Source organism: Strix uralensis, chromosome 3 (assembly GCF_047716275.1).
Source record: "Strix uralensis isolate ZFMK-TIS-50842 chromosome 3, bStrUra1, whole genome shotgun sequence".
NCBI classification, from domain to species: domain Eukaryota; kingdom Metazoa; phylum Chordata; class Aves; order Strigiformes; family Strigidae; genus Strix; species Strix uralensis.
The window spans coordinates 76,671,350-76,693,111 of record NC_133974.1 but is presented as its reverse complement, the minus strand read 5'-3'; the positions used below and the strand labels follow the sequence as shown (position 1 = coordinate 76,693,111).

The 21,762-nt window shown below is 40.4% G+C and overlaps 1 protein-coding gene across 2 annotated transcripts in view; it reads left to right on the top strand.

Annotated features, from left to right (window-relative positions):
- The first annotated feature begins 4,326 nt into the window (after nt 1-4,326).
- Nucleotides 4,327-21,762, top strand: part of LOC141941004 (plasminogen-like) — a 29,147-nt gene continuing 11,711 nt past the window's right edge. For both annotated transcript variants that reach the window (XM_074862975.1, XM_074862974.1), the window contains exons 1-11: nt 4,327-4,401; nt 6,622-6,757; nt 7,390-7,496; nt 13,212-13,326; nt 14,399-14,562; nt 15,088-15,217; nt 15,328-15,446; nt 16,898-17,060; nt 17,957-18,087; nt 18,887-19,046; nt 20,622-20,812. In XM_074862975.1, coding sequence (XP_074719076.1) covers nt 4,353-4,401; nt 6,622-6,757; nt 7,390-7,496; nt 13,212-13,326; nt 14,399-14,562; nt 15,088-15,217; nt 15,328-15,446; nt 16,898-17,060; nt 17,957-18,087; nt 18,887-19,046; nt 20,622-20,812 — 1,465 coding nt within the window. In that variant the 5' untranslated portion in view covers nt 4,327-4,352. The remainder of the gene's footprint in view (nt 4,402-6,621; nt 6,758-7,389; nt 7,497-13,211; nt 13,327-14,398; nt 14,563-15,087; nt 15,218-15,327; nt 15,447-16,897; nt 17,061-17,956; nt 18,088-18,886; nt 19,047-20,621; nt 20,813-21,762) is intronic.

Sequence of the window (21,762 nt, the reverse complement as noted above, 5' to 3'; positions counted from 1 at the left end):
TATTAATAGTAACCATCTTCATCAGTGACATCCTCTGGAAAAAATGTAAATATCCATGAGAACAAGCAAATGATCGATAATGGATCCCCCCCAAAAATGAGGTACAAAAATTCATAAAAATGGCTTTCCCATGTTGCTGATGAATGGAGCTAGGTCCTGCTCTGTGCTCAGTGTATCTGAATAGAGCCCTAATAGTCTACCTGATTCAGGGTTGTCAATGTATCTACCATAAAGCAGGAAACCATTAAAGAGTTAGAGGACACTGCACTCCTTCCACTTGGAAACCAGCTTGGGGTTGGGAATTCTGTGGCTAAACATGGAAAAGTATGAAACTGAAAAATAAACAAAATGGCCACTCAATACAAAAGCTGTGCCCACCACTCACTATCCGCTCTATTACTTCTGGTGGCGGGTCTCTCACTTGCTGCTCCTATCAATGCATCTTTACCAGGAAAGGAAAATTAGGGATTAGAGAAAGTATGAAGTACTTCAGAAACTGGTTCTTTGGAACATATTTGCATCTGATGAGGAAAAGATAACTAATCTGTATTTCATGAAGCTTGTGACTCACACTATTTGGTTCAGGAAAGTATAGAGAGAGGGGTTTCAGAGGAATTTTTCTGTTATTATTTACTTGCGGAAGGAACTGTCCTTGATGAGGGATCATTGATTTCTCACTCACTTGTTTGGAGATGCATTCATTTTCTTTTCTATTCCTAGATTTGTTTTCCTCCCAAGAGTCTTTAACTTGATTTTAAGAATTAGAAATTATACAGGGCTGTCTAAAAGCCCTCTGAACTCATCAGAAATATTTATATTCCACTGACAGAATTTACTGACTCAGTGGCTGGAAGTATCTCCTTGATTAACTGACAAGCCCTGTGTTCATCACTTAAAGAAAATACACCCTCCAAGCCAGTGCAGCAGAGCTGCGTGATGTTCCCTAGTGAGGGTGTAGAATGAGCAAGCATGTACAAATCTCTCTTTCTCCAAGCTGAAAGCCTAATGAAAGTTTTTTATAATTTGACACTTGACATTCAAAGTCTCTTTTGTTTTCATTACTGTGCAGCTCTATACCTGTTTTTCCAAATTAATTTAAGAACATTAGTTTAAGCTCACAACTCATTTATTCATTTTATCCATATTTATTTTCCTTTTCAAGGGAGCTGCTTCTTCTCCTTCTCATTTTTCTAATTTAGGAGAAATCTGCACTATGCTCTCACAAATTTTGGGGGTTTTTTTGTTCCAAATAGGTTCCTCTATTTTTTACTGCATCATAACCTATATTATGTTTTTCTGTATCTTAGAGTGATAATGTTACACTTGGCTTTTTTCCCTTGCTCTTTCTTATTCTATTTTTTCTCTCTATTTCACACTTGAATGCTGCCTTTCCTACATGGAATATCGCTTTGAGAAAATAAAGCTTCTGAACCTATTAATATTACATAAATTCAAACCAATCAACTTTAAGCCTCTTGTATTGTGGTAGGAAGGAAAAGGGGAAACAGAGAAAGAAAAGAAAAGCATATTTGCATAAGACAAATTTCCTTATAAGCTAGTGCTGTGATATGAGCAATGGAATAGTAAATCCCTCGGGATTTTTTCAGGTTTATGGACAAACATCTCCTGCCAATATATCATGAGTGTTTACAGACACCTTTGCTTATGTTGGGGGTTTCATGTCACTTACTTTGTCAAAAAAGTGGCATCTGCTGCACCCTTCTGGACATTACCAGGACAGCACATACTTCAGAAAATCCCAAACAAGATCAGGTAGGATTACAGCATAGTTTTCATGAGCAAAGATGTGGTTTCCATTGTTTCTAAAAGAAAATGGGCATAAAAATATCTCTACTTTTTATTGGTGTAAGATTTAAATGAGATCCAAGAGTTTTCAAAATGATCCGAATGATCCCAGTGACTTTTCCATGCTATTTAGTAGCAGACCTAAAATGTCTTCAGACTTCTGCATCTATGGCATTTGCTGTCTAAGAGCAGACCAAGTAATGCTGTCAGTGGCAGAAAAAGAGAGGTGTGGCTCCACATAGTTCATATCCCTCCTCATCATGTCTTCCTGCATCTCTTTGTGACCCCACCTCTTTCCTATATCAAACTGGGAAATCTTCAGGTCCTCCATGCCCTCCTCACTCCCAAATGGTCCCCTAATCCTTCTTCTTCCCATTCATGTCCCCATAATCTCTCTGTGAGGTACTCCTGGCTTCCATTAGGACAGCCTGTCTCTTCCACATCCACGTGTAGAAGGTGGATGTTCCTAGGATTCACCTATGCATGTGCTGACATGCTGGTTGGAGGGTACAGACCTGCTGACTGGCCTACCAGAAATGAATGGTGTTTGCTTCCACCATGAGTGTCCTTATGGAGAACAGATTTTGCTTTCCTTTGTCTGTTCAACCACTGGTTTTCTGAAGCCTTGTAGAAACATCAGAGTTCCATCCCTCTGCCAGGTGTGGTGGAAGTTGAATGATATGCTCAAAAAGTGACTGTCGTAGTGACTGCAGATAAGCTGTGCATGTGATCACACATGGACACAACTGACCACAAAACAGTTACCAAGACCAACCATCTGTTTTCCTACTGGCATCACTTCTTCTGCCCATCCTGACTGCAAGATACATACTGGCTCCCTGCTGAGAACCCTCTGCAGTTCTCAGAGCTGAGGCAGAAAGGCCACTTCCCCACTGCCTCACCACCAGCCCAGGGTGCATTTCCCACCTGTGCCCTGGAGTCTCGTACCTTTTGACCACTGCTTTTACCCCGGGTGACTTGTCTAGTCATCAGTGCTCACAGGGATGCGGCGGCTGCACATGGCCTTTCCAGAACCATCATACTCCCAGCACAGAGGGGACTATGTGGAATTCCCACCTTGCTTCTGTCATTCTCTGCCCAAGCAACTCCAGCTGAAGACTATACCAATTATCCAGGCAAACCAGCTGAAACTCCTGAGGGTACTCTGGCTGGGAACGCTTAGCTTGCCTTTGCTGAGATCCATGGGGGTGATGGAGGTGGTGTGGCTGTGTACTGGGTCTGGCTGAGCCGGAATTGGTTTTCCCCTATAGCAGCCCTCATGGTGTTGTGTTTTATGTTGGGAGCTGGCAGGGTGTTGATAGCACACTGGTGTTGTGGCTACTGCTGAGTAGTGCTTACACAGCACCAAGGCCCTTTCCGACATTTCCCCCCCCCCAGTGGGACGAGGTGGGCAAGATCTTGGGAGGGGACACAACCAGGACAGCTGACCTGAACTGACCAAAGGGATATTCCAGACCATATGACGTCTGCTCGAGTATAAAGCTGGGAAAAAGGAGGAAGGGGAGGGTCACCCTTAGTCCTCCGAGGCAACCACTACGTGTATTGGAGCCCTGGTTCCTGAGAAGGCCCGACATCGCCTGTTAATGGGAAGTAGAGAATAAATCTGTTTTCTTTTTTTGCTTCCGTGCGCGGACCTTTGCTTCGCTTTGCTTGTATTAAAACTGCTGTTGTTTTGCCCGCAAGGGTTGGGTTTTTTTCCTATCTTATTTTCTTTCCCCTCTTTGCCCTGTTGAGAAAAAAAAGGGGAAGGGCGGGGGGGGAAGTGATAGAGTGACTTGGTGGGTACCTGGCATTTAGCCAAGGTCAAACCACCATAGGCTGAAATGCGTGGGGCACCCTGCATGCACCCTGAGGTCTGGGGAGATCTGAGATATCAGGAGCTTTGCCTGGAGAGCAAAGACACAGTATACGCTGAACCAAAATTAACACTGCCTCCCAAGTCATGAACAACAAAAAACAACCCAGAAATGGGAAACAGATGAGGGAAGGAAGCTTCTTTCCCCCAGGAAGGACACTGGTGACTGTTGAAAGAAATTCTGATACAGCGTTGGCATTATCAGGGTCTGGTCTGGGGACTGGCTTACGAAAAACATAAATCAGAAGCAATTCCAGCCTAAGCAGTGCAAGTCTGTGACTGAAAATACCATTGTGACCTAAAGCTGAGTATACAGGACTGTATAGAACTAGATCATGTCTGAGTTTCCATACTTTTCACTGCCTTGATCCCCATCTTTACCTAAGGAAAGTGAGGCCAAGCAATCTGAGAACAAAAACATGCCCTGCAAAACAAGAGAGTTCCTTCACATTTCCCAGCATCCAGTACAAATGATTGAGTCTGATTTGGTAATCCATCCAATTCAAGGTTGTTTGAATGGACACACCACAGCAAAGGGGGTCACAGCACAGGAGAATGATTAACTTAATCTACCTGCCTTGTTTGTTTGATGCTGCCTCACTCCAGTGCAAGTCAATAAAACTTTGTGCACCGACACACACAACTTCCAGCACCCACCAGCTTGGCCGAAATGGGGATTAGCAAAGCCACCTTTCTCTTTTTTTTCTTGCTCAGCTCAGGTAAGAGCCCTTTGCTTTCCGCTTGCCTAGGTGAGATGAGGGGCAAATGCTTGCAAGCTCCATTTGGTGAAGGTAGGTCCCCAAATCTCTGTGTCACCACTTACCTGGATGACGATGGATTTGGGGCTTGCTGGCCAGAGAGAGTTGCCGTTGAACAAAGCAAGAGCTGTGGTTGCTCCAGTGCTGTGTTCATTAGAGACACCAGAAGACCAACAGCCTTGGTGTCTGTGTGGGGAACAAATGACTCCCTGCAAATATGCCTCATGGCCAGAAATGGGGGCACCCTTGGAAAGCAGCCCCAAAGCCTGCTGCAAAACCCGTAGCAATCAGTGAGACAAATATCTGGTTACAGCAGGCTTTGGATCAAATCCTAAAGCTGTTTTTACTGCCAAGCATTGCTGAGCACAGTGATCCTGATTTTCATCCTTTATGATAGGAGTTTCAGAGTTTTAAAATTAAATATTTAGGACAAAATTTAAAATTAAAAAGCTCCTTTATATTCCAGCAATTTCACATTTTCTGTTGGCAAACACTTAGAAGAAAATGTTCTGCCTTTTTTTCCTGGAAGCAGTAGGTAGAAATTTAACCTTCAGTAACCTAGATCAACTTTTCCAGAAATGCATCTAGAATTCTTTTTTACAAGTCCAAAAGAAGATAGGTGTTCCACTAAAGGTGATCTATGTATTTCAAGCTCATCTACAAATTCTGAAAATAAACCACATGTAGTATACATTTCAATTAGATTTCATCAGATATCATATTCTCTAATATTTTGACATTGCATATCACTGTATGGCCCTTAAATGACTTTAAAAATACTGTTAAAGACATATCAGTACAGTTTGTATGATTTTCTACTAGCTAGGACATTTAATATGACAGAATAACAGGGACATATCATTGTATGATTGTGTGGGTTATAAAAGACAGATGATAAAGTTATTTTTATTTGCTCCTTCTTATCAGCTCTAACTTGCTTTCTCCAAAGTGATGGTCCACAAAACTGCCTTAAAACTATTTTCTGTCTTCTGGAATAGTACCGTTCAACTCTGGAAAGAAACATATGTAAAAGAAGAAATTGGTTTGCTCACATATATTTGAATATTCTGTTCAATTATCATGTGTTATGTCTGGGTTTATAAAGGCTTGGACTTTGGCCAGAATAACACATTCCCTGCTGTGTTTTTAAATCTACTTTTAAAGTTTACACTTCCCAGTGTTTTTCAGGCAACTAACATCACATTTTCTTTTCTGTTATCTAAGTTTCTGCTAATCTTTGCTGCCTTTTAGCTTATGTATGTCATCCAAAATCTTGTGTGTTCATTCTTAAACCAACTGAAATAAATCTTTTTTTATGATCGCTGAAAAGGAATGGTATCCAAAGTAGAACTCTTTGGACAAACCTATATTTTAAGATGAGCCAATAAATTTTGGAAAGTAGTATTTTCCTGTTCTGGTCCCCTGCAATTCTGGAACAGTGGCCTCGGTTAGCTTAGGAAAAAGGTCAGGAGAGGAGACACTTGTTTGCAGATTTTATAGCATTGAGCCAGATCTGCAGTCACAGAAGATTGCCCTTGGACAATTAATCATCTTGCTTTCATTAGTGGCCCAAATACATTTTATTTTATATGAATATGTGTCATGTGGAGGTAGGTGATGGGTGACCTATATGTCATGGGAGTTAATTACACTGGGGTGAGGTTGCAGTGAATATGGGTGTTTGCACAAAGAAAGATTCACATTACTTGTGAGAATGCTGTACAAGATTATGAATTTCCTTTGTCTGTCAGTAATAATCTATCTTGAAAAGTGAAATAATTAAACTATATCACTTTTGTAACTTTGTAACCTGATGCTGGATATGGCATCCATTAATCTTTCTCTGATTAGTGGTGTTTGTTTGACACCATTTAGTCCCTCTCTCCGGTCCCTCTCACTCTTGCTTCACATTTTTTGTTCTCAGCTTCAAACCCATACATAACTCCATTCAGATGCTTCTCCACATCTCTCTTCTGCTGTGTTTTCCTATGACGTGTCCCGGTCATACAGCTGTGATTGTGTTAGGAGACAGAAATTTCCTGATTTTATCATGTTTTACCCAGAATTACACAAAATAAATGGTTCCTGTCAATGCTACATGAAAAATGGGACTCAAAATCACAGATCTTCTTAACTGCAGCATTCTCATTTTAATGTCTGATTCCTTTTCTCCCCTTGCAGTGAAAGGCGACATACTGGATGACTATTTAAGAACAGATGGTGTTTGGATACTTACTCGAAATAAACAGTTTTACAAGACAAATAATGAAAAAGAATGTGCAGAGAAATGTGAAGCAGAAACAAATTTTAATTGCAGGTAATTTCTGTTGAATCTTGAAACTATGTCCTTGTGGGTGTCTGCATATCAATGGTATTTTCCTACTGTTGCTCAGAGCCAACATGCCCATCCTGCTGCAGCTCCTCCACCTGCAGCTGTTGCCCATGCCTGTGCCTTTAGCTTGTGGCTTATCTCCACCCATAAATTACCATGAGGTCGAGTAGAGGGTGGATTTACTATGTATTACTTGTTCTACAGTAAATGCTAAGTTCCTGCTCTTCGCAAACATTACCTGGAAAGCTGCTTATGCCCCTTTAACTGGATGCTGCCTTGTTTCACAAAAGAAGGGTGAGATGTTTCTAATTCATTGTAGGGAATGAGCAGCTAGGATGCTGTTGATAACGTTTTGCCAATGCAGTAACTAGCTTCCCACACAGTAACTTATTCACGTAGTCATACATCATGAAAAAGTCAGCCACTTCTGAGCAGTAGAAAATGTCAGTCTCTCAGTGTCTCAAATACTGAATGCAGTACCTGAAAGGTATAAATGGATACAAGACAGTGCTAGTAAATCAATAATTTACAGAAAAATAATTATGAGTTGACTAATTTGAACTGAATTAAAAATATTTCTTCCTATGTCAATATTCCTTCCTTCCCAATTTCAACAGGGCCTTCTTATTCACCAGGAAAAAGCTACAGTGTTTAACACTGGCTGAAAACTCCAAAATGACAGTGACGTTTGACAGCACGGATGCAATTCTTTATGAGAAGAAAAGTATGTATATAGTAAGATGCTACACATTTACACATTAAGCTTATTTTAACTGCATCCTTGCATTCTCTGCTGCAGTGCTGGAGCAAACCGTTGCACATGGTGACAGTTTCAGTGAGGTGGGTCTGCACACCTTATGAACTGGGCTGAAACTGCCATTCAAGTCCACATATAGCATCAAGGCTCCTTATATTTGAACTTGTGTTTCATCCCTTTAGTCATGTATTACTGGGACCAGGCAGAATAAACATACTCCAAAGCAAAAATCAGGCATTTCTCTGCCCTTTAAGTGTTTGCTCCTAGTGGAGTCCTTGGTCATATACACTTTTCAGGACTACAGGAATATCTACTTTATCTATTTCTATGTACCTACTTCTCTAATTTTCTGTATAATAATTCAGTCAAGAATTATTTGACTGAAATAATATTGACTTATAGGGTTTTTTAAAAAAATTGTAATCAAATATTCACATTTTGTAAGCTGTTTTGTTTGTGCTTAATTCTTATTGTATGCCAGGCTTAGGTAAGTGGCTTGGTTTTAAGATTGTTTTTTGAATTAATTAATTAATGCTTTTCTAGGTTTTGAATAGATAGTATATAGTTGGGGAAAAAAATTTAACTAGCTTATCTTCGTAAGTTTTGTGGGAACATAGATAATACAGTCACAAACACTAACTTCAATGAGTTTTCTGGGAAAAAGAAAGCTCCTATTACTAACTGATATGTGAGATGAATAGTGAACATTTCTTGTAAGAACCTTTCAGTTTGTTTGAAAAGACAATTATTTTCAGTGTCTTTACAATGCTGAAGCATTTGAAAGATATATAGAAAACTGAAACTGCATGAACAATCATGGTGCAGGTCCCCTTTGCCATATCAAAGTCTTAAAGAGAAAGCAGTTCATGTTCAAATTCCCAGCTAGATTAACTGATACGATTCTGATAAATTCATTAACATCTGCTGGACATCTGGCCCAAACATAACAAAAAGCTAGAATGTTAACATTTAAACAGTTGTATCCTAATTCTTCTGCTACTAGACTGGATAATGGGTTACCAGGTTCATGGCACTGGGTGCAACTTGGTTGGTAACAGCTATCTTCAGTAAGTAGTAGCTTAACCTCTAGCTGATTATCAGCCAGTGACATTTTGTTCCTATGGTGCAATATGTGTTCCTTGGTGTCTTATTTCTGTGCTAATGACAAGCGGATTTTCTCACCAGTTTTCCTGAACTTGCAGTTTATGTTTAGATTGGATGAATTACTAAAGCCTTAAAAGCTAGAATTTGAAGCATACCGCTTGATTCTTAAGTGTTATTATGGTCTGATTCCTCCCTGTTTTAAAAGTCAAAGCCACTGTTACAGCTGTTTTTATTACAAGACTTTAGCTCTACAGTCATGTCCACCCCCTGCCCCAGTAACAGACCTCACAAGACTAAAGCCTATGGAGAGCTCTTCTCCACTTTTATTATTCACATGTTCCTCATAGATCACTGGTGTGTGAGTCACCAGTACAGAAGCAGGTTCAGCCAAATTATTTCTGGCACACGTGAAATATCTGCAGAAATAATGGATGTGGCCAATGACTCAACATTTTAAATGTGATTTTTTTTACTGAAGTCAAAACTGATTGGAGTTTTCCTTTGAGATTAGAACAGGATAAAGGAGTATGTGCTCTATAAATTCCTCTGCGTATGTTGAAAGTTAATATATACATGCACAAGGCATTAATTATTATATTGAAATTAGACCTTCTAAGTGAATAAATAATTCTTACTGACCATAATTATATGCTGTCACAGAGGGCCAGACAATAATTCAGGCTTAAATTGGTACAGATTGAGACAATATCCCCAGCTTCATCAGGGTCCCTTTACATCACTTGCCATTGTCCAAGCTCTTCCAAACTTTTGAAACGTCTGAAGAGGCACATTTGATCCCCATGTCAGCAGCAAAAGACTTGATTTTATGCCCGGGAGCCTTGGCCTCTCAGGAAAAGGAGAGAACTTCTTGGTTTCTCTTCTTTCTTGTCTGCCTCCTCCAAAGCTCTTTGCTGGAAGACAGGCCTGGTGACTGCAGCCTCAATGTTCATCCCAGTGACCTTCCTGAACACATGTAATCTAGAAATCTAGTCAGAGTCCTCAGCTCTGCTGCTCGTGCCTCCGTTGGAATCACCTTTTCCTGCAGAAAAAAGGCCTAGCTTGGCACCCTCTCATGCTTCAGGATGGATTTGTCATTTTAGTCTTAACTGAAACTGTAGAGTGAGATATGGGTCTGCTCCTCACTCTCCTCATCCTCTTGGAAGAAGAGCTTTTCCTTCCTGTCATGACAGGGACTGAAGGAAATGTCACCACATGAGTCCACTGCAGGGGGAGACACTGTGTCTGGTTCCTCACACTGAGGGACGAGCTCATTAGCATGCAGGTGCCTGTCATGGCAGGGGGTCCCCCATGAATGGAGGCACTTGTCCAGGTGCCACGCACAGGACAGAGACATGGTTACCTGCTGTCCTTCCACAGGGTGAAACTAAGTGTCCCACCTAGGCATGGTGGGCAGCGATCTCTCTTGCCTTCACTGCTATCACTGTGTGGGCTGTCAGAGAAGACACATTCATCTGCAGCCCTTCTGCAGAGTTGCCAGTCCTTTGATGTGACTGGGAGACCTTTTCTGATCATTTTAAAGTAGTCTGGCTCTTTTCAGTTCTGACTTCAGATTGAGCAGAAATCAAGTCTCCTTCATAATTAGCATCTATCAATATCACTGAAAGCTGCAACCAGGCACTGCCATAGCTTGGATAGTAGGTCATGGATACCATATCCCTTCATGTGGAATCAATTTTCTCTTTCCCTATTTTATCCTTGTGCTAGTGGTGGTGGTTCTTTGAAATGGCTCAGCCTGTATACCTGGGCCTTAAAGCAGCTAGATACTAGCAGGGGAAAAAAACATCCACCTCACAGGCTTTTCATTTTCATCTAATGAGTTATTAGGCTTCATATGCTCATCATTTAACATTCTTACAGTCTGCAGCAATTTGGCGACTGCCTGTGTCATCTTCATCTCCTGCTGCCTTCTGCACACTAGGAGACCCACCTTTGACACCTGGGACACCTGCTACCTCCTTTGGCTATACCATTCAGCTCCTATGCTGCTGCTATACAACACGCTACCTCTGCCTTCTTAGGGATATCTCTTCATGAGAGTCTGCTTCAGCAGGAATTGCTTTTAGCTCTAGCAGCCAGAGAATTGGTTTCTTTTTTTCCCAGGGGACAGTTTTACGGAGCCTGTTTTTTTCAAACAGAGGATGTAGAGTCATCTTCCTTCTGTTTTTCACTAGCAGGAATATAAGACTATCCCATGCCCTCTGAAACTCATGGCTATCACTGCCAGCATCTTTGTGAAGTCTCTGGATAATCCAAATGGCATCATTTTGTATCTGTAATGGCCCCAATCCACCTCAAACCAGAGATATTTCTCAAAAGGCTGTTAAAGTGCATTGTAAAAGTGAGACTCACCTTCCTAGAAGCAACCTAATTATCACAGCCAGCATCACCTTGCCTGAACTTGAATTTGCAAATAAAGATATTTAGTTTCCTTAAGTCTCAGAGAAGTTTTCTCTCCCCACCATGACTCGTCAGCACCAGGAAATAGCTGCCCTAAAACTCATTTCTGCTAAGATATGATGGAATCTGTTCTGCTTGGAGAAAGCAATCTCCAGAACATTTTGTTGCTCTGCCACTCCCTTAAGTTCACGATGACTGTACAATCTCACATATGCCTGACTCAGACCTTGGAGTTTGTAACAGCTACTCTGGCATCAGTCTTTACCAGAACTTATTTTCCTTGGGACTGGATTCAAAATATCTGTACAAAACTTCTGCTTTAAAACTAAAAGGTTAATCCCTCTGTGAGTATAGGAGTTTGTCTGGCTGTGCTGGGCCACTCAGTGTTATGCACTCACATTTTACCCCACCACAGACACTTTGGGAACCATATGCAGACTGTACTCTGAATTGTCCATAGTTGTGAAGGCAACTCCATGAGCATATGTCTGGCAGTTACAGTTTTACTTTCCTTATGTTAATGGAAAAACCCTGTATGAGGTTATCAAGAGACTATCCTCTTTTTGATTACAACCTCCTTGTTAATAGTAGGAATGATCCACAAGGCCCAGATACATAGCTTTTGTGGGATATGCTCAATACATTATGTTGAGTCAGATTTCTTGCCACCCAGACCTCCAAGAATGCCTTTTCCTTTGGTTCTAATTGGGTTCTCAGAGTTTAAGAACCATGGCGTTTTTACCAACTCAGTGGCCATCTGGGATGCTTACCCTCTTGTAGGGGTAATAATCAAAGTGTTGGCACTTAGTCACTGAAATATTTCTTAAGAACTTGGTTAGAGACTTCTCCTTCTTTACAGAGCAGTTTCCCCAGTCAAATCTTCATTTTGTCTTGACATATAGTTTGGCTTTTGATATCACCCCTCTTTTGAGGAACACAGACTATCAGGGGTTATAGGCCAGCACAGCAAACTGCTGTACAGGACAGAAAAGTAAGAGAGACTTTGGGGTTCAAACAGCCATGTTAAAGAGGGATCAAATACCAAGGCCTAAATCCATGGTGGTCTTCATGTGCCATTTGAACTGAGAAGTTACTTGCTTGTCTTCATCCCTCACCCAGCTATACAGAGCCTCCACTCCTTCTCCACAGCTGTCGGATACGTCCGGCTTTTTTATTTAGACAGGCTAAAATTATTTAGGAGGAACCTGGCAACATCAGAATGTCCATGGGCAAGGATATTGACCAGAGATGGTTATGCTGGGACCTGCTACTAGAGTATCAATGTTGAAGCAGCAGTGACAAGATTTTTGGACACTCCAGTAGTACCCTGACAACCAGGTAGCAGCTCCCTTTCGATAAGACACACAGCACGGACATTTGTAGTTCCAGCCATACTCTGTGATGGCAGTAACTTTTATAAGGTGTCCAAACAAGGCTCAGCTTTTCCTATCAGATTGGTCTCCTGTTCTTGTTCTAACATCTCCTTTTTATATTTTGGGGGTTAGGGGGATTCTTCTTGTGCAAGAAAATTGGTGGAAGGGAAAATCAGGGTCACTCCCCCAGTAGCTGGAGATTTTTCAGTGTCTGTTGCCAATAAAAGCATCATCAACATGTTTTGCATTCTCTCTGCCTTGGAATCCCACTAGAAAGTACCTGGGAGTCTGAGGCTAAGAGCAATCGAAGGTTTGGGGGCCACTTATGTGGCAAACATATTTTGATAACTAAAAATTTCCTGGCTTGAAGGGATAGTTGCATGACATCCGCACTGCAAATGTGCTTATGAATAGTGCATTTCAAAGAATCTCCAGCTGCTGGTGAATGACCTTCCTTTTTATCCAGTAGTATGATAGTATAAGCATGCATTTTATACATGTCATATACAATTGTAACTTGTTATATCTGTTTTCTTAACTAGATTTTATTAGCTTTATAAAAATGCTTCAGGAATTTTCCTCTGTAGTTGCCTAGTAGTTGGTAACTAATTTGTTTTAAAATACCTTAGAGAATCACATCTGTGTTTGCATGTACAGAGGTTCAAAACATGGGTAAAACATGGTTCTTCATGAGCTGATGAACTTCAGAGTTCTATTTGCAGATTCTCAGTTTCAAGAGTTACAATGTTGTAAAGCCATTGAATTAACAAAGCCAATTCCATTTCAGTTTACCTTCTACAGTGTAAGAGAGGGATTGGGAAGGACTACAGAGGAATGGAAGCCAAAACTCAGAGGGGTATTCCATGCCAGAAGTGGTCAGAAAAAACACCCCACAACCCAAAGTATGGTTTCATTTATATTTGTCTTCATGTTGTTCTGAATCTCTTCCAAGCTTCCCCAATTTCATGTGTATAAACAACTTTATAGTACGTGTTATCAAAGCCAGTTGTCAGGTGACTTTTTAAAACAACTTTATCTTCATCTGTCTTGTTACTTTTGACTCTACTGGCAGAGAACTGCAACGATATGGATAAGGAAAGGGTACACTGTCAGCTAGAGAAGTTGTGTCTAAATGCTTGGCCTCGTAAGAAGATGAAGTGCTCCTTCTATTAACACATGATGAAAATTTTGCTATTGGTGACAGTGGGGCCATAATTTCTCTCTTTTGTATGAGGTGTGAAAACAAAAAAGCAGTGATATCTGTCCAGCTCTCTGACCCCCTGCCTGCCATCCAGACAGTCAAGAAGAAACATCCAGCAAAGTGCCTAAGGGACCTGCCCAAGCAGTTTTCTCAGGGCTGGCTGACACTGGGCTCACTGAAGCAAGCGTGGAAGAAGAGGCCCTATTTTCTCTGATCTATGCTGGAGTTTCATCTGTTTAAGAAATTATTTTTTGTTGTTCTAATGAAACTTGGATGCACTTTTTTAGATTTTTGTTTAAAAGTTATTCAGTCTTCTCTGAGAGGATTGCTATAAGAAGAAGCCTAGGGTCACTTGCTTTAAAATCTCTGCAAATTAGGATCCAGTTGTGTTTGGTGAATAGCCTCTAGAAATACTCCACTTCTTTTAAAGTAGGTCTGTTAAGAGAAATACATGACAGAGCCACAGGTCATAGTGAGCTGACTAGATCAGCTGGATGAAAGTATTAAAGACAATAATTATCTTTTCATACTGTCATATTCCTTCAGGCTGTAAGATCACTCATCATTGGCAACTGGGACCTGGGGAGAAAGCTACTGATAATGGTTGTTCCAAAATGTTTTTTTAGATTTCATTTACGGGTTACAATGGGGAATCTGTGTCTCTCATTTTTACTGTGAATGAATAGAGCCCACAGCTAGCTGAGCAAGTTGGACATTTCCCTTCTGCTCCACTAAATTACTGGAATTAAAATAGAATTTTAATACTATTACAGTTATACACCTGAAAAACACCCCAATGCAGGGTTGGATGAAAACTACTGCAGAAATCCTGATGCGGATGAAAGTGGACCCTGGTGCTACACAACAGATCCCGCTACCAGATTTGATTACTGTAACATCCCAGAGTGTGAAAGCCAGGTCACGCACACAGGAGAAGGTATATTTATTTTTCAGAGAAGGAGTGTTCGAGTAGGTAATATTATGCATGCTGTTTGTTCTTGCTTTAATATTGCATATTGGTTTCAAATGTGAATTTAGATCGACCTGAAACTTAAGTTCTCAACACAAAGGTTGTTTTCCTAATTGGCTCCAGTTATCAAAGTAATTTGGTAAATATGGAAGAACTGAAATTTTTTTAATCATTTGCTGATTTTGTCCTGCTCTTACCCCTAGCAATTTATTTAATTTTAACAAGAGAAAAGATTGACCCAAGTGCTGTGCTATATACAGAAATCCCATTGCTATCAGTACATACAGATATGTGACAAAGTCCTCCTTCCAAACGACATGTATCCCTAAAGCTTTATTCATTTGGCTAGGCTGTAATGCATGGTCTTCTGGATTCCTTTCATCATTAGCTGGAGCAAAACCCTCTTTTCCTTTCAGTGTAGTCTTCCATGAATAGGTCAGGATCAGAATTCATGGGCTGATGAAAACCTTGCTTTGTTTTCATTCTGCCTAGGCCCTACAAGGGAGTGCATGCAATGTAATGGTGAAGACTACCATGGAGAAGTTTCCAGAACAGAGTCTGGGCTTGAGTGCCAGCACTGGGATGCCCAAGAGCCTCATATGCATGGATTTACCCTGAAACAGTGAGTCACAGTGCTGAATTCATGCCTGGGAGATCCTGCCTACAGACAGCCTAATTGTTATAGCCAGCCATAGCTGACTCACAAGCTTCTCTTTCATTTTCAACGTGCAGCTTTCCTGAGAAGGATCTGAAGATGAATTATTGCCGTAATCCTGATGGCGAACTTCGGCCCTGGTGTTTCACTACTAGCCCTACTAAACGCTGGGAATATTGCAACATTCCTCGTTGCAGTGAGTGTGATTTCCTGAGATGGCTCCAGAGGGTAGCTCTTCTCATTAAAATGATGCATGGAGGGGAAAGACAAGAAATCATGGTTCTGAGTAACCTGAGGAAATACTTATGTACCAGGAAAAGTGCACATTAATAAGCAGAATCACTCACTATATTTCTGTTACATAAAATCATCTAAGGTCAGTGATGATGCAGGTGTCACCAAGTGCAATAAAGCCAAAGATGTTGTGAAAACCCTAATTTGTCTTCAAGCCACCTTACTTTTAAATTCACCTGAGAGGCAGGGCATTCAGTTTAAATCAGGTGGTAGTTTTCAGCCGACCTGCTAACTCATGGAAAACACGTAAATCACCATGTGGCCATACTGTGATATTTTACCTGGGTCTGGCCAGCTCAGACAGCACTGCCTTTTTCTTAGCAAGGAATGAATCCTGAGAAACAAGTTCAGGCCTCAGAAGAAAAACCTGTCTTATCAGTGAGCTAGCTTTATCCATTAAGCTGAGCACACTAAATCTGGACATTTCCAAAGCACTGAGTAATGAGATTAACATTGCTGTTTGTTGAACTGGACTGCACTTTGAGAAAAAAATTTGTGTTTTTATCTATAGAGCTTGCTTTCTTATGCATCTGCACTTGCCAGTGCTCTAAGCAGCAGCATGTGTTTGCTAGATGTAGTTCACCTCAGCATGCTCAATTACAGATGGAAGAATGACTATTTATAGACTTCTGTATGATAAAGTAAATTGTGAAAATTAGCATAGCATCTCCATTTTGTGCTTAAAACTTAAAGAAAGTTTAAGAAACAGACCAACCTTTTAAAGTCATAGTTGTCTCCTCGGGAAATTCCATATGCAAAGCATATATAATAGGTATGCACTGAAGATTCATTTTCTCTCTGCCCTCTGCAGGTATTGTGCCTCTGATCGTTACTCTTACTTTCTTTGCTGTTCACCACATTAACTTTCTTTCACTTCTCTTTCTGCCCCACTTTCCCAATTCACGGACTTCAGAGGCCCAGCTCTGAAATATTTTTGCTTTCTCTCACAATTTTTTCTTGGCCCTTATCCTTTCTGCCCTTCCACCCTACCCATGTGTATTACATTAACGTGCTCCCTTCATCCCACTTGTTTTTACAAGACTGTATAGGACTACTTACTGCTTTTCCAGTTCTGCTCTCAGGGGACTGCAGGAACAAAGTCTGGCTTGACCCAGGAAAGTTATTTACTGACTGCTGTAAAAGGGCAGACACAGGACATTTGTCTGGCAGCCTGACTGCTTGTGAAAATTTGCACTTTTGTTTTGCCATGGCTTTCAACCAATGTCACCTCTGCTGAAAGAAAAAGATTGCATGTTCACCATTACAGAAAACAAAGGGGTTTTAAATATATTTGAAAGCACTAGTTAGCAACATTTTTCTTTTTTTTTTTTTTTTTTTTAAATCCTGTTACAGCTATGCGCCTACCAGTGTCTGGCCTGGGCTCCCAGTGTCTTTCAGGGAAAGGAGAAGACTATCAAGGCAGGATAGCCATCACCGAATCGGGAAATGCCTGCCAACACTGGAACACACAGTTTCCTCACAGACATGGCTGGATTCCTGACAGATATCCCTGCAAGTATGCTGAGCCTTCTCATTTTAACAAATATCAAAGAACCTAGTTAACTCCTTTTTGATCCAGATGCAGAGGCAAGAGGAGCACAGGTTTTTCACAGCTATGTTGATAAGCTGTTTTCTCCCCTTTTGTCAGCTTTCATCACTTCTTTTCAGGTCTTGCTCTTAATTTTTTTCTGCATTCCTTTTTTTTTTTTTTTACCGGCTACTTTATTCTCATGTATTTGTCTCATCTGTCTCCTCCACATCCCACTGCAGAGTTATAAGTATTTACTACCTTTATGTTAAAAAGCCCCTGGCCATGTTTTGGCACATTTTCAATGCATTACTCTTCTGAAGAGCGATACTCCAGGGTCCAAGATGCTCCAATACATGCTTGTGCTCCAAGGTCACAGGAGCTGGGTTTTTGGAGCATTATCAATGCACAAGGGTAGCTGGGACTGACCGGGCTTTTAGCTCTGTATTTTGTTCCTGTGGGTTGTGAATTGGAGCCTGCAAGTTTTCCTGGGCATGTGAAATCCTGTCCATTATCACAGGGCAGAGGGCAGCATGCACCGGTGCTCATATGCACCTGCTTCCAGGATCAGTGTGTGACATCCAGCCTTGCCTGGTTCTTACCATAGCAGTCGGGTACACCAATGACATGTGTGTTGAAGTCAGCTTTAACTCCCTTATCTTGGCCTCAAAAACAAGAGCAGAAAGTGTAAGCATTGGAAAAGGTCTTCACATATCATCAGCATTTAGACTGTAAATTCAAAAGCTCTTGATTAGTCCCAAAATAGTAGTGCATGAGATAATCTCCAAAAAGAATAAATGTAACCACTGAGTTGAGTTCTGCATGCACAGACACAACTTGTCTGGATTTGTATGAGTAGTTTAAACCCCATGTTTCTGTTTCAGGGGCTTAGAGGAAAACTACTGTAGAAACCCTGATGGAGAGAAGAGGCCTTGGTGCTACACTACGAACAACAGTGTTCGGTGGGAATATTGTGCAATTCCCCGCTGCGATGGGACGGAACAAGGGATTGCTGGTATGAGTTGAGGAGTGTACTTGAGATAAGGACTTTAAAACAGTGAAAGCCTTATTGTTTCTCATTATAAATGTGTGAAATCTTTTTTCAATCACTTTGTCACTGTTGTTAATGCAGTTTTTCTGCTTGGCATGTTACAAAACCTGTCAAATATTGGACTCTCAATATTTAAGGAAGTGCAGTGAAGGATGTAAATCACCAGCTGACCCAACAGAAGAATTACAGGATGAAAGAGGTTTATTTCTATATTCTTTTTTTTTCCCAAAGGTAGGGGGTTTTTAGCACGTTAATTGAAAAATAAATGAAGAGATGAAAAAGTGCTAAATAAAAGGAAGTTTTTGGAGAGTAGCCACAAAAGAGAGGACAGGAGCTTCCAAAGTAATAAAAATCTCGTCTGAAACATCAAGCACAAAAAATAATAAGAAAGTTATAATGCAATCAAAAGGATAATAGAGAGATTAAAGTTTAATATAATGTCCATTTTAGAGATATATCAGGGGGAAAATCACTAGCATCTAATCTTTGAAGATTTTTCATGTGAACTTTCTGATCTTTAATTTAAACATGTTCACATATACAGAACCACATCTGACATATGAAGGTAAACTGTGAAAGTTTTCTAATTATCTTTGGAAATGCCCTTCCACTTTTCATGTTGGCCATGATGCTCTCACTGGACGCTGTCTGTATAAATGAGTTGTTCATTTTTGTCATCCTGTGTGTTTGATGCTTTCTTGTTCCTACTCAGTGAGAACATAAAATTGTGATGCAAAAGACCAGTTTCTGTTATATGCTGCAGATGTGCCTATGCAGATTCCCCCGCCAGAGGAGTGTTACCGAGGCAAAGGCCAGAGCTATCGTGGCACAACTTCCATCACTACATCAGGAAAAAAATGCCAGGCCTGGAACTCCATGTTCCCACACAGGCATGAAAAAACACCGGACAGATTCCCAAATGCGTATGTTTATCTCACTTTTTCTTGCTTTATCTGACAATGACTATTGCTGATTGTCCCTGCCCATGCAGGGGAGTTGGAACTAGATGATCTTTAAGGTCCCTTTCAACCCTAACGCTTCTATGATTCTACAATTCTATTATCTTTGCACATCTATGCTTTAAAACACTGCCAGGGAATTTATCCATGAAAGAGAATTTTTCCAAGACGTGGAAAAATTTTCTGTTAGTCTCATTTTTAAAAACCGTGTTTTCCTGTTATTTAAATTCTCAGTAAAATACAGCTGTGTCCCTTTACTCTTAAATCTGAGCTTCTGTAACTGACGCTGGGAGGTTTGTATCCAGAGTCTGGGCATCTGCTGAAATATGCATTTTGTTTATGAATTTGAGACCTTTGCAGTGGCCTTTCTACTTATTTCACCTGGGGACAACACAGCATTTATGCTGCAATGCACACAGTCAGATTATGATTAGAACTACCATTTAAGTGTTCTTTGTAGTTGGAATTGTGCACCCAGACTTGCATACACTGAATTTTTCTCCTTATCGTCTTAAGACTAACAAAACTGGACCAGGGATGACTTAGAGAGCTAATCATAATTGCTAATGTGTCAGTTTTTCATAAGGGTAGGAAAGCAACAAAATGACAATTGCTAGTAAATCCATCACTGCTTGGTGAATTGCAAGTAAAAGCAGGAAAGTTGATACTTTTCTATTTTTTGCCTTTTTTATGATGTCACCCAAAATAAATTTGGGGGGAAATTTTCAGTCATATTTTAGCATCAAAAATACTGATTTATTTGAAGTGGAACATCCTCACAGGGGATGCTGTTTTTCAAAAATATTTTAAAAAATTGAAATTAAGCTGTGAAAACATGGAATTAATGTGTTCTGGCATGTTCAGAAAAAAGCATTTCAGTTTTTTTCATTCTGTGACTGTGCTGTGATTCAGGATAGGAAAACAATGCAACTCTGCAAATTATTGAAGAGACAAATTCTACTTCCCCCTGCCCCAGCAAGCACAGGTATGGGAGTGCTCTCACCGAATTCAGTAGAAGTGGGTTAGGCTTTTTAGTGGGAGGAAATCATTAGCATAATTATTTATTTGCCATTATTCCGAATATGAGAAAGAACCCTCTGACATTTAAGAATAAAAATTTTGGAAAAGCATAATTGTCCACCAACAGTATGGAGCTTCCTGCATATTATTATTAATTCACACATTCACACAATTGTGTATGTTTATACATATATACTTATAAATTAAATTATTGGCATATCGGGCATTTATTTAGCTACTCATCACATTCACATATTACAGTCAGAATTTAAGCCAGTAGTTGGATTATGTTTCCTTATGCATAAATATATTCATTACTCTGATGTACATGTGAAATGTAACTCTCCACACATATCACAGCCATAAATGTGTTTGCTAGTAATAGGATATCTGGCAATAAATAAAAAAAATAATAAATGCATTTATCTCTGCAGAGTACAGATCCACATCTTTTTGGTAATATATTCCTATGATTACTTTCAGTCTTATGCAGCATGACTATTGTACTTATTTTTGCAGGGATTTGAGGGACAACTATTGTAGAAACCCAGATGGTGATAGCAGCCCATGGTGTTTCACCACTGACCCCAGCACGACATGGGAGTACTGCAGTCTCAAGAGGTGTGATGATCATATACAAGACCACGCACCAAATGACCCCCCTACAACGATGGCACAAAACATTGGCCTGACTACACCCACCACATCCGGTAACAGCTGGCTATAAGTGCCACCTCCTGTAGAGTCTGTGGGTAAAGGAAATAGTAATCTATCCAAATTGTCCTTGACTAGGACTGCAACATTGATACTTGCATCCTTCCTCCAGCTTTCGGGCTGTAATGTTGAGTTTTGCAGCAAGTACTCTTTAGTCAGTTCATATCCTGCAGCCTGTATCATTTTACAGTGCATTCTGTAGGAGATCTTTTTCATTTAGGGAAACAAGAGGAAAATAGACAAAATTTCTAGTGTTTCTGTAGCTGTGTGCTATTGAAATATGATCACAGTGAATTGTAGTTATTGTAGGAATTTTGCTCGTGCTGTGCTTTGTGTTTTCAGGAGACTGACCTTAGCTTGTTGTATTGTTCATAGGCAACCTTGTTTTCCAAAATGTATGCACCAAGAGAAAAATGTTTTTGCTCTATCCTGCTTCATTGTTTCCTTAATTAATAGTCCATATTTTTCAAAGTGCTTCAAGCACAGAGGTCAACTGTGCTTCAAGCACAGTTGGTCAAAATTCAAACACAGAGGTACACTATGGGGTCGATGCTGACAGGCAAGACTTTTCTGAATGTATAGTCAAGCTTTCCATGGAATATGTAATTCGCAAAAGAAGGTGACAGGGTTGGATAAAGATACATTCCTAAATGGAGCTGTGCACTCTTACATGCAGCAGAAGAAAGTACCTGAAGCAATGTCCTTGGAAGCAAAAATTTCTCTGTCAGTGTGATGGGCTGCTAACTCTGAGATATGCTTCTCTCATGGAAGGTGCTTACTGATACCAATTTAGCAAGAATCTTGGAGTGTTTTCAGGTATTTGCAATATGTTACAGAAAATGTGTAGCTTGAAGTTCCTTGAAATTTTTTCCAATTCAGTTACTCTGTACATCCAGGAAGACATCCATCTTGACACACTAAAAGATCACATCACATGGTACACTTT